Source organism: Microcebus murinus, chromosome 26 (genome assembly GCF_040939455.1).
Source record: "Microcebus murinus isolate Inina chromosome 26, M.murinus_Inina_mat1.0, whole genome shotgun sequence".
Taxonomy (NCBI): domain Eukaryota; kingdom Metazoa; phylum Chordata; class Mammalia; order Primates; family Cheirogaleidae; genus Microcebus; species Microcebus murinus.
The window spans coordinates 19,007,965-19,020,541 of NC_134129.1; the positions used below are offsets into that span (position 1 = coordinate 19,007,965).

Consider the following 12,577-nt stretch of genomic DNA (forward strand, 5'->3'; position numbering starts at 1 on the left):
GTGAATACATTGTCTTGTCTCCTTTGATTCAGCTTGTGAACTGTGAACTGGAATATAGCATTTCTATAGTAAAACCTCTCCTTGGCCATAAAAATTCTCCAAATCAGAGGCCTCCAGTGAACCCCAGGCTGCCGTGTGTATAGAGACAATATTCTCATCATGTGACACGTCAGGTCTTTTTTGGTACAACCTCTGCCTTTCTCGGCAACCAGATCCCCAACCCTCTACACTGTCATCCACGTTCATGAAACAAACTCAACCCTTTGCACTCTGCTTGCTTTTTTTTCTCGATTCCTTTATTCTACTCGGGATTTTAATTTTTTAAATACCCCCAGATTTTACAAAGCGCGGCAGTAGGATAAAAAGCTGGAGTTTCTTTTCATACAAACTTATTTATTTGGATGATTTTTTTTTAATATTTCAAATTATTGATGCATTCAAAGAGTAATTTTAATCTCTGTAATTTTTGCTAACCGTGTCGAGTCACACTGGACATCCGAGTGCTGCAAAGGGTTAATTATTTGGGTCTCGACTTTTGCACGGAGGAGTCCCCCTGCCTGGAATATGCTCCCTGCAATTTGTTGGCTTCCAGGATGCTCAGGACCTTTGAAAATTACAAAAGGGTGAAGTTCACCTCGATGTCTTTCTCCGACATGCTTCTCTGAGTGTCCATGTTCTCTCTTCTCAGGGAACAGCAGATGTTTATTGTACTACATTTTTAATGTTTCCTTTCTATCACACTGTGAATCCTTCGCGGGCAGATATTTTGCCTTACTTTTTATCCTCCAGAACCTATCTTAAGTGAATCTTGCGGGGTAAGAAATCTTAGTTGTCCGTTATTTTTGTTTCTTCGTAGTTTTGCAGAGGATCTTGTAAAGAAGCCTTTGGTTGTTATTGTATGCTGCATTAGCCAGTGAATAGCGATTTTTCATGAATTAATTGAAACTGTTCTTGAAATTATTTATATATTCATTGTAGATATCCTTCAGGGCCATTTATTTTTTTTTTCCTATGAAATATTTTAAAAATTCAGAAAGTACACAGAATGGCAAGACTTAGTCAATGACCACCTTCATCGAATCTTAAAACTTTGCAAAAATAGATGATGATCAATTTCATTTAATTATTGGTTTGTTTATCCATTTATTATTTACTTATTTATTGATAACGGTTCTTGCTCTGTTGCCCAGGCTGGAGTGCAGTGGCTCAATCATAGCTCACTGCAACCTTGAACTCCTGGGCTCAAATGCTCTTCCTGCCTCAGCCTCCCAAGTTTCCCAGGACTAATTTTTTTTTTTTTTTTTTATGTTTTGTAGAGATGAGGTCTCCTATGTTGCCCAGGCTGGACTCGAACTCCTGGCCTCCCAAAGTGCTGAAATTACAGTTCAAGGCACTGTGGCTGGCCTAAGCTCAACTTTAAAAGAAGGAAAATATTAATAACACATTAGGTGCCCTTCGTGTACATCTACAAACTATTCCCCTTCCTCTCTCCCAAGTGGTAACCACCATCATGAATCTGATGATTGTTCCTAAGGATCATACATTCTTCTATCATTTCTTTTCCTTAAGATAACTTCCGCACATCTATGTCCTGCGTCTTTAGGTGTTTCTTTCACTACTTAGAATTTTGAGGCCAACTTTATTTTTCTCTTTTTCCATTCTTAGTTGACATCCTTGTAAAGCCACCCAGATACTGATTAATACTCCTTTACTCTTTGCTTGCCATTTGGCATATAGCGAATGCTATTCACATCCGTTGCCTCAATACATTCACACATTTTTGTCATCTCTTCTAACTTCACTAAACTAAAGAGAATATTTCCTCTGTTAGAATGGAAACTACCATAACACTTTAATTTCTCTTCTCTGGAACATTTTAGAGTGATATCTATAACAGCTAGAGTTTTATTCAATTTTTATCGAATAAATGCCATAGCATGATTAACTTGGCGAGAATAAGAGGAAGAAAACAAAACAAAACAAACTCAGGTTTCATTTTCATGATTTCTTTCTAAGAGTATATAGAATTCAGGTCCAGGACCTGCTATGTCATTTGTGAAGCTCCATCCAAAATGAAAATACAAGGTCCTTTGTGCCAAAAATAATTAAAGAGTTTTAAAAGAGTGCAAACAGAACATTAAGGCATGCAAGGGGCTCTTCTGTGCACAGAGCCCTATGGAACTATACGAGTTATATGCCTAGAAAGCTGAGCACATGCAGGTCTTTGGGGTCAGGGGCAGTTGAAAATAACTTTATAAAATATTAGATCATTAAATATGAAACGTCCGACTTCAAATCAGAAGTTTAGTTTATTATATCTCAAACCAGAAGCAGTACAATTAATTAATCAAAGTATGTGCCTGAACTTTCGACACAGTTTTGCCATCTTAACTGTAGCTTGTTTATGTCAGCAGTGAAGAAGCCTGAAGACTGAGTGGGGAAATCACAAAGGTGTTTTCCGCACCTTGTTGAGAATTGAATATTTTTCCTTGTAAGAAGTGGCCCAAAAGTGGTAGGCAGTTGGTGCAAGGTCCGGTGAATATGGTGGATGACAGAGAGCTTCCAAGTCCAGCTTCGGTAGTTTGAGGAGTGGTGTTTTTTGTGACATGCGGTCTTGCAAAGAGGTCTTAGCCTGTCTCTATTGACCAGCCTCAGCTGCTTAACCACAAACATCCTCATCATTCCACCCAGCTGGTTGTAGTAGACATCCACTGTAATCAGTTGACCAGGTTTCATGAAGCTGTTATGGATAATACCAGCACTGGACTACTAAATAGGAAACATTAACTTTTTTTTTTCCGAAGAATATTTGGCTTTAGACAGTGTTCTGGCACCTTATCCAACCCTTGTGCCGAATGCTCGCGGTTGTCAAAAAGAATCCATTTTTCATCGCGTGTTAACAATGCAGCGTGGAAATGGTCCACCTTCATGTCGTGACAGCAAGCAAAGGTGAGCTTCAAGATGGTTTCTCTTCTGATGCTCGTTGAATTCATGCAGAACCCATCCACCCAGCTTCTCCACCTTGCCCATTTGTTTCAAATCGCCCAATATTGCTGGAACAGTAACGTCAAACCTTGCTGCTGATGCACGCACAGGTTGAGATGGATTCGCTTCTGCTACTGCTTTCAGCTCACCGTGACCCACCGTGGTCTCAGGTCACCCACGTGGCTCACTTTCGAAAACTAAAATCACCGGGATGGAATTGTCTCCAGCCATGAATGTATTGTGCGTTCGTCAGCCACACCCTTCCCAAACTCTTCAGTGATATTTCCAGCTGTCTACACTGTATTGGTTCCATGATGGAACTCACATTCAAAAATAACATGAATTTTTTTTCTTAGCCGTGGTTCCATAAAAATCGCTCTAAAAAAATGTGAGAGCTAAATCGCAAGCCACCGTGGTGTGTGTTTGAAAGACTGCGGGGTGTACCTTCACAACAGGAAACAAAGAAATGTCAGAGTGAAATGTCAGAGGTATTAACTTCCAAGCTTGGCAGTTAAGGGAATCGGATATTTCACACGTAATGACCTAATATAGTTGTGTTTAAAATGGTTTCTATAATAGAATTTCATAAATACACTTTTAGGGAGAAGATGGTATGCAAATTAAAGTTGAGTGAATGTATTTATTTGGAACACTAACTATGCCCTGGGCACAGGGCATTCTGGTGAATAGAAATGTAGGTTACTAAGAAACTACTTTTAGTTTCAGCTTTATCATTGGCTGGTGCAATGCTTTAGTTTAGCCTGAGTGCCTAGAAACTTGGGTTCTAGAAACTTGGCTGGATCTGCTCTATTAGCTTTGGCTCTTGGGCAGATTTGCTTACTTTTCTGTGCATCACTGTACACATGTACGATAACAGGGAACTTAACACCTAGGTTCATCACGCAGATTATTATATTTCAAGTCCTTTAAAGAGTATCTGGCCTGTAGTAGGCATTCAGCATCTACTCTGTTTGTTCAAAGTCCTTTTTAGTTTTTATTCTTGCCTTAGTGCCATGGTCCCCAACCCCTGGGCTGCTTCCAGTTAGGGACCTGGGCTCAGAGCTCCGCTCCACCCCCCTATAATTGTCTTGTTTTGTTTTTGAGACAGAGTCTCACTCTGTCGCCCTGGCTAGAGTGCCGTGGCATCAGCCTAGCTCACAGCAACCTCAGACTCCTGGGCTCAAGCGATCCTCCTGCCTCAGCCTCCTAAGTAGCTGGGACTACAGGCATGTGCCACCATGCCCGGCTAATTGTTTTTTCTATATATTTTTATGTAGCCAATTAATTTCTTTCTACTCTTTATTAGTGGAGACAAGGTCTCGCTCTTGCTCAGGCTGGTTTCCAACTCCTGAGCTTGAGCGATCCGCCCACCTTGGCCTCCCAGAGTGCTAGGATGACAAGCGTGAGCCATCGCGCCCTGCCCCCCATAATTGTCTTTTATGAAATTTAGGAACTGGGGGTGCACAGCAGGAGGTGAGCAGTGGGCAAGCCAGCAAAGCTTCATTTGTCATTACAGCTGCTCCTCCCCGTCACTGGCATCACCTGAGCTCCAGGCCTGTCCCTCCCTCTCCCACCACCCCACCTTTTGGTGGAAATATTGTCTTCCATGAAACCAGTCCCTGGCGGCAAAAAGGTTGGGGACCGCTGCTAGTGGAGTCATATCCCAGATACAATTTTACACTCTTCAATGGTTGTAAATTAAAGTTTAGTAGATTACATATTTGTGTAGATTACATATTTGTGTAGATTACATATTTGACAGTTGGTTGGCAAAAGATTTAGCTCATGATGATAGAGATTAATAATTAATAATGTATTTTTTCCTCCTACAAGGACATTGAAAGAGTTTTTGTTTTTAAATCCTTTGAGCTTTTTCCCCCAGCACCATTGGGCTTTATTTAAAATCAAAGATCTAAATCACCTGGTTAATAGGGCTAATCTAGTTAATAGTAGTTACAGTTAATATGTTACATAATTTTAGAGTTCAATTTAATTCAACCTTAGCTTTTCAGACATTCTTAAATACATTTAAAATCAAGTTGGTTTGGAAGTGATTCATTGTGATTAATTAAAGTATTTTATTTTTATGTCATAAAATAAAACTTTTTATATTAATATGAATTATATTTATGTATAATGATGAACAATCTATTTTTGTGCTTTTTGGAGAAGATACACTGATTTACCATCTAGAAACTGAACCTTTGCCATGATGAAATACCATCTGAAATATTTAAACATCATTTTAGGACTATACCAAACAATAGCTGTATTTTATTTTTAGTACTGGTGGTAGATTTATTGGAAACAAGTTCACTTAAGATGGTTTCTAGGAAACTATTCATTCTGACCAATATGTCTTAGAACAGGATGTGCTAATACACTATGGTTTCCAAGTAAGAATGTCATAATACTTCTAGGCATTTTGCATTTGCATGGTGAGAACCTATGAAATAACTGAGCAGTATTGCTATTTTTTGTTGGCTGTGAAAGTTGACAAGAAAGCAAAATGCAAAACTCCTGAATTTATGACAACAGCTTTCGAACCGTACCTTATACTCAACCCCTTCTCTCTTTTGTGGCTCTTATTATATAATATCTATATTCAATCTCTTTTCTCATATCAGACAGTATTACCGAAGTCTTCACTAACATCTACGTGACCAGTTTTGGCCCTGTCTCAGATACAGATATGGTGAGTTTTTCATTAAATTAGTATTTTCATTTCATATAATGGGAATTGGGAGGGTAGAATAAACAAGTGTTTTGACTGTCATGGAATTACGTTATCTGTCTCATATCTATTTAGTCTGCCCAAATGTACAACAGAGAAGTATGGATGTTAACCTGGTTGTGTCTGTAATACCCACTTCCAGCTAGAGTGTTCAGATTAGCCTTTTATAGTCTCTTCAAAACCTGTCTACTTAGGCCGGGTGGGGTGGCTCGTGAACTGTAATCCTAGCACTCTGGGAGGCCGAGTTGGGTGGATTGCTCAAGCTCAGGAGTTCGAAACCAGCCTGAGCAAGAGCGAGACCCCATCTCTACTAAAAAAAATAGAAAGAAATTAACTGGCTAACTAAAAATATATAGAAAAAATTAGCCGGGCATGGTGGCGCATGCCTGTAGTCCCAGCTGCTCGGGAGGCTGAGGCAGAAGGATCGCTTGAGCCCAGGAGTTTGAGGTTGCTGTGAGCTAGGCTGATGCCACGGCACTCTAGCCTGGGCAACAGAGTGAGGCTTTGTCTCAAAACAAAAACAAAAACAAAAAAACCCTAACAATTGTTTAAATATAAATAATCGTATTATAAGAAAAATTTTCTAGTATTAAGGCATCTGTGTGGATTTCCACGAGTAAATTCGGTACAGTTTCATAGACACATGAATGATTTCACTGTGTTGTACATGAACAATTTCTGATTGCCTTTGAGCAAGGTGAGTGCCTTGTCATACTATCTACACACATGTAGTACATATAATCTGCATACTAAGTATACATATATGAATCAGTCTAAAGAAAATGAGAATGCACTGATACTCTTGGATTTTATACAACTAGTGTCATTAATATTTATTTTTCTTTGAAATGAGGTGGGTAGGAGAGAGAAATGAGTCCGGCGCTTTGGAAACGGATAGGCTAGAATCACCAAAGATAAAATATTTTAATGATCAGTCCTCCACTTCTAAAGTTAATTGTAGTGCTCTGCAATAGAAATTTTTGTTGAGATAACATTTCGTCCATCGATACCTGTTGGCTCTGCCTCATCTCTCAGCTGATGCCTGCCTAGCTCTGCACTCCCCAGATGTAAGCATGTCCTGTCCCAGGCCACCGCTTTGCCAAGTTTGTGGGTTCATGATCTCACTCACCTCTCCGGCATCCATCTCTCCAGGGCCTGGTGGGTCTTCCTTACGGTCCAACGACGAGAATGAGAGGAGATGCCATTGTCTCTTCGTTGCCCTGTTACCCCCCACGTATCATTTCTTTCTAGATTCTTCCCTCTCTCTGACGACCGAAGGGGAGAGTCTAGAAGTCTGGGGATGAACCCACCTGGATAAACCAACGAAGCAAGAAGTATTTCCTTTTTGCCGGTTCTCGTAAACATTATCAGCCGACTGACCTGCGCCTCTCTCCCTTTCCATTAGGAGGTCGAGATGACTCTTTCATCATTAAAAAAAAAAAAAATTATTTTTCTTCCATCACAGCCATTCGTGAGACCTCACAGTCCTTTTCTCGTACTGAAGTGGGTGTTAGACCTGGCGCCTCACAATTTCAGCCACAGAAACAGCCAGGGTGGAAGAGGGAAAACAAGGGTAGGGAGATGAAGAGCGAGGCTGGCCCAGAGAGAGAGAGAGAGAGAGAGAGAGACGTCCCAGTCACGGTTCCAAGTCCCTCAGGGTTTAGTCTCAAATGTCGGTTCTTGGTGCGCTCCTGGCCGAAGAACGACCAGATGCCCCAAAGTGAGGCAAGCTCGAAGACGAGGCTCATGGAGGAGAGAAAGATAGGATTGTCGGGCAAGAGCAAGAAGATGTAGGTTTACAGAGCCTGGCACATAACAACGCCACAGATGACGACTGGACCCATTGTCACAGCAAAGAGAGAACAAATGGAAGGGCGCAAAAAAGTGGGCTTGGTTATGGTCTGCCTCTTGTTTTATTGACCCTGGAGTGGGGCTTCCATTGTGGTATTCAGAGGTAACCATGGAACCATTCTAATTGGACAGTTGGGAGTCACATGACCTGAGTCGAGTCACGTGACATGCAGATCTCCCATGAGCCTCTCTGAAAGCCCGTTTTGGGAGGTGGTGAATGGCGGGCGTTACCCACTTTTGTCCCTAGGAGATCGGGAATCCCTTGCCATCCACCTAACACGTGGGGTTGCGGGGTGATCCTCACCTTTGGGGAGGTAGTTGGTGCTGGCAGATCTTTAAAAAGTGCTTTGAAATTAGAATGAGAAGATTTAAATGTTTTGTTTTGTTTTCTCCCCTTCAACTCTGGGTCTTACGTATAATTCTGGAAGGAGAAAAATCTCACTCTTCAGCATAAACCTCCCTTGCTCACTTTGCATTGTCATATGTTTTGACCTGAAATGTTAATCTGTTTCTTTCCACGGGCTCAACTTAAATGGAGGGGACCTTGAAACATGACACAGACATATGTAGCAAGAGAGTATTTCCCAAACGTGATGAGTTGGCTGTAAAGATAATCCCATTTTGGTAAATGCTTTTTGTCTTGGTGAAGCTTGTCTTTTTTATTTTTACTTATTTATTTTTTTTGAGACAGAGTCTCACTCTGTTGCCCAGGCTAGAGTGAGTGCCATGGCGTCAGCCTAGCTCACAGCAACCTCACACTCCTGGGCTCAAGCGATCCTCCTGCCTCAGCCTCCCGAGTAGCTGGGACTACAGGCATGTGCCACCACGCCCGGCTAATTTTTTCTATGTGTACATTTTAACTGGCCAATTGATTTCTTTCTATTTTTAGTAGAGATAGGGTCTCACTCTTGCTCAGGCTGGTTTCAAACTCCTGACCTTGAGCGATCCGCCCGCCTTGGTCTCCCAGAGTGCTAGGATTACAGGCGTGAGCCACCGCGCCCGGCCAGTCTTGGGGAAGCGTGTGTTAACAAGTGCTCCCAAATGTTAGAGAGACACAGTGAGAATGATCACCTAACTTCTATGTAGGATCAAATAGAGTCAGAATTTTGTCAAGGACTACATTGAAAAACTGGCAGAATATTATATAAATGATGACTCTTACATGACTACCTTTCTGTCTATTACCACCCAAAACACAAAGGCAAGCAATACAGGAACCCAAAATATTAGTATGTTTTCAGTGTAGATTTTTTCATGTTGTGAATATTAGTATTACCAGTTACTGCATTGAAATTTTTATTCTTGTTTGGCAAAATGATTTTACCTAAAAATATAAATAAAAAATATATGCATAAATTGGTTGATAAGATACTTCTGGGTAAAAAAAAGAAAAAATTAAAGTTATTTTAATTTTAAAATAAAAAAAGTAAAAAAATGTATACATATATACTTACATACAAATAAACACATATATTTCTAGCAAGACTTGTTTGGTATTTGGGGATTTTAGACAAATCCAGGTCATATATTTTTGGAAAATGTAGGAAGTCGTTTGTTTTTCAGTAGTGATAATGGATTAGACTAATCCTCTACCTCTTCTTGTTCAAACCACTCTTTGAGATCACTGATGCATATTTTAGAAGTCAGTAGCTGGTGTTTTGTGTGCAGTCATTAGCAATAGAACAAATTTAAATGAACTCCTTCATGTCTGAATTGAACTAAAACCGCTTTGGTATCATCAGTGAATTGAACCCAAACTTAAAAAAAAAAATTAGCAAGCTCAAGATACACTTTCTTATTTTAGGGAAGCCTACATAAATTATAATAAACATTGAAATGCACTCACATTCCCAACTATGTATAAGCTGAATTGAGTTGAGTGGAATTGCAGTTGACAACATTTAAATAAAAAAAATAAAAAAAAAAACACTCATTTTGGTTTTTTTAGTTTTCTTTTTATATTTCAGAATTCTTGTGTACATGTGTACACATCCATATATAAATATATTCTCTTTGTTTAATAATTTAAAGAGGTTTATTCTGAGCCACATTTGAAGAGCATGACCCAGAGCCAGATCCAAGAAGCCTCGAGCAACTCCCCAAATATAGATATATTCTCAAAAATGCAATACATATTCAACATCTCCAAAGGCTCTTGAAAGGTTTGCAGGCTCTAGACAGGCTCTGATACATTTCCCTTAATGCACCCAGCCGAAAAACATTCCAAATACGTCTTTAGTCATGTCAGGTTTCCTACTTTATTCCCATCTTTGATCATCTCCTATAACTCAGTCTTACCACTGGTGCTTTTGGAGGAAGTCTAATTAATCACAAAACCACCGCGTGGGAACATACTATATCAGCAGAGTCTGTTTGGAGGACAGAACCCCTAACAGTAATTTGAACAGGGAACATCTAATATAAAGAACTATTAACTAGTAAAAGGTAGTTAAATAATAATTTTCAAAAAGGTAAAAGAAGATTCTAGGCAATACAGAATTTGCAAATGCAGACAGAGCACCTGCTGCCAGGAGTTCAATGTCCTAAGCCAGAGAGAAACTGAGGACTTGGAAGAGAGTCCTTGCCCCTCAAGGCCAGTGAATTCAGCCCTCACTGGAAAGGATGGGGTTGCCACAGAAACATGCAGCTGCTGGTGGTGAAGAGGCGTGTGGGGTATATGCTGAAGCTGGTCTGTAGAAATATTCTGCCTGGTGGCTGGAAACTCATACCGTGTTTCCCCAAAAATAAGACCTACCCATAAAATAAACCCCAGCAGGATGTCTGAGCATGTGCGCAATAGAAGCCCTACCCTGAAAATAAGCCCTCGTGACGGGCATGGCTATGAAAATCAGCCCTAGTGATGGGCATGGCTATGAAAATCAGCCCTGGTGATGGGCGTGGCTATGAAAATCAGCCCTGGTGATTGGCGTGGCTATGAAAATCAGCCCTGGTGATGGGCATGGCTATGAAAATCAGCCCTAGTGATGGGCGTGGCTGCGCAGCTCATCTGCACAACCCATGCGTGTCATCGCTGAGCGGGAAAGAACACGAGCAGCCCTTCTCATCCGCCCCGTGAGAGCTCTAGTGCTCCACAGGAGAGATCGGGGCTGATGGTTCTAAGGGAAATCGAGTCACAAGACATTCAGGATGGGATTCGGGGTTTGGAGAGTGAGGATGATGTTCCAGAAGAAGACGACTTCACTCTATTTGAATCAATGGAGATTGTTGTACTGTACTTAAAAAAAAAAAAAATAACACATCCCCTGAAAATAAGCCTTAGGGTGTCTTCTTGAGGAAAAATAACTATAAGACCCTGTCTTATTTTCGGGGAAACACGGTACTGTGCCGGTCATCAGAAGGTTTGCCGAAGAACGACAGTGCGCCTGACCCAGGAAGGGAGGAATGGAAAGCTCCCTTCTCTTGGTATGGCATTAGAGTGTTCCTCCAGCGCTCTCTGTTGACAAAGCCCGACACTGTAGAAGCTGGCAAAGGAGCGATGTGTACGGAGTCCACCTCCTAGAGCACAAAGGAAAGGAAAGGACGGTGACTTGGCATGAGAGGTGATGCTCTGACAGCTGGCGTAGGTGATTGATAGTGCGTAATGCAGGGGGTGTAGTGTGAGGACCAGGAGAGAGTTTGATAACCCAACAGGTGCTGTGTGATGTTTGTCCCAATCTACAGAAGAAAAATGAAATGGGGAACATCAAAGTCCAATATAATCTATATGTACATGTAACACACACACACACACACACACATATTTACCCACATTTTAAGTCTATTAGGGAAGATGGCACTAGATTAAAAGACCTATATATGGCCAGGTACTGTGGCTCGTGCCTGTAATCCCAGTGCTTTGTAATCTCAGTGCTCCTGGCCTCAAGGTGGGAGGGTCACTTGAGGCAAGGAGTTGGAGACCAGCCTGGACAGCACAGCAAGACTCTGCTTCTAGAAAAAAATAAAAAATAAAAGCATTAGCTGGGTGTGGTGGCAGGTGCCTGCAGTCCCAGGTACTCAGGAGGCTGAGGCAGGAGGATCGCTTGAGCCCAGGGGTTCGAGGCTGTAGTGAGCTACGATCACACTACTGCACTCCAGCCCTGGTGACAGACCGTGACCCTGTCTCAAAAAACTATAAAAATAAATAAAAACATACATACATTTTGTAAAGAGAAATTATTTTGTCTTCATGATGATCAAAAGGCATTATTTCAATCTTGATATTGCTTTTAGTGGAAAGCAAGACAATTTAATGAGCAAAGTTTGAATTTTTGTTTAGTATGGATGGCCAGGTCAGGAAATAAAACTTGACTGTGACACTCTAAATAGAAAATATATATATATATATATCTCCTTATGGGAAAAGAAAGCACACCCATCTTATTAACTGTAGGTCAAAGCAGATATGGAAATATCTAGTGAATGTCTTACAGAAGCCAATTTGTTAATGGGAAAAAAGTAAAGAATAAATTTAATTTTATTTTTAGTAGCTTAGGTGATACACTCTTATTTTAATGTATTGTGTATACTCAATAGCAAAACCTAAGCCGCTAAGTTCTCCTGTTCAGGCCTGTGACACAGATTGGTTGTGACATTAGCCTGAGAGAAGAAAGCAGCATAGCAAAAAGAATTAAGAGCCAAAAGAACACACACACACACACACACACACACACACACACACACACACACACACACACACACACTCTGCTATCTTGTGGTGATTAGCCAGTATAATTGTCCAAAGAAAGTTGTAGCTATAAATTATAATTAAAGATTCTAATTACAGGGTCTGCAATTAAGTTAAAAATCTTTTATTTCAACATTTAAAAAATTCATGGGTAAGAAGGAAGGTAATTAAACTTTTGAATGTCCTAGTAGCTGACAATTTACAGTTTGTCGTAGGCGTTTGCATGTTAGCAATTTCTAACTCTTCTGGTTGCTTTTTTTCTTTTTTCTTAGGTTTCTGTATAAGATTTATTTTCCTATATTGGTAAACATTTTCATTGTGTG

At 40.6% G+C, this 12,577-nt stretch overlaps 1 protein-coding gene across 2 annotated transcripts in view; it reads left to right on the plus strand.

Annotated features, from left to right (window-relative positions):
* Nucleotides 1–12,577, plus strand: part of GABRA2 (gamma-aminobutyric acid type A receptor subunit alpha2) — a 146,559-nt gene that overhangs the window by 60,551 nt on the left and 73,431 nt on the right. For both annotated transcript variants that reach the window (XM_075997938.1, XM_075997937.1), the window contains exon 4: nt 5,613–5,680. In XM_075997938.1, coding sequence (XP_075854053.1) covers nt 5,613–5,680 — 68 coding nt within the window. The remainder of the gene's footprint in view (nt 1–5,612; nt 5,681–12,577) is intronic.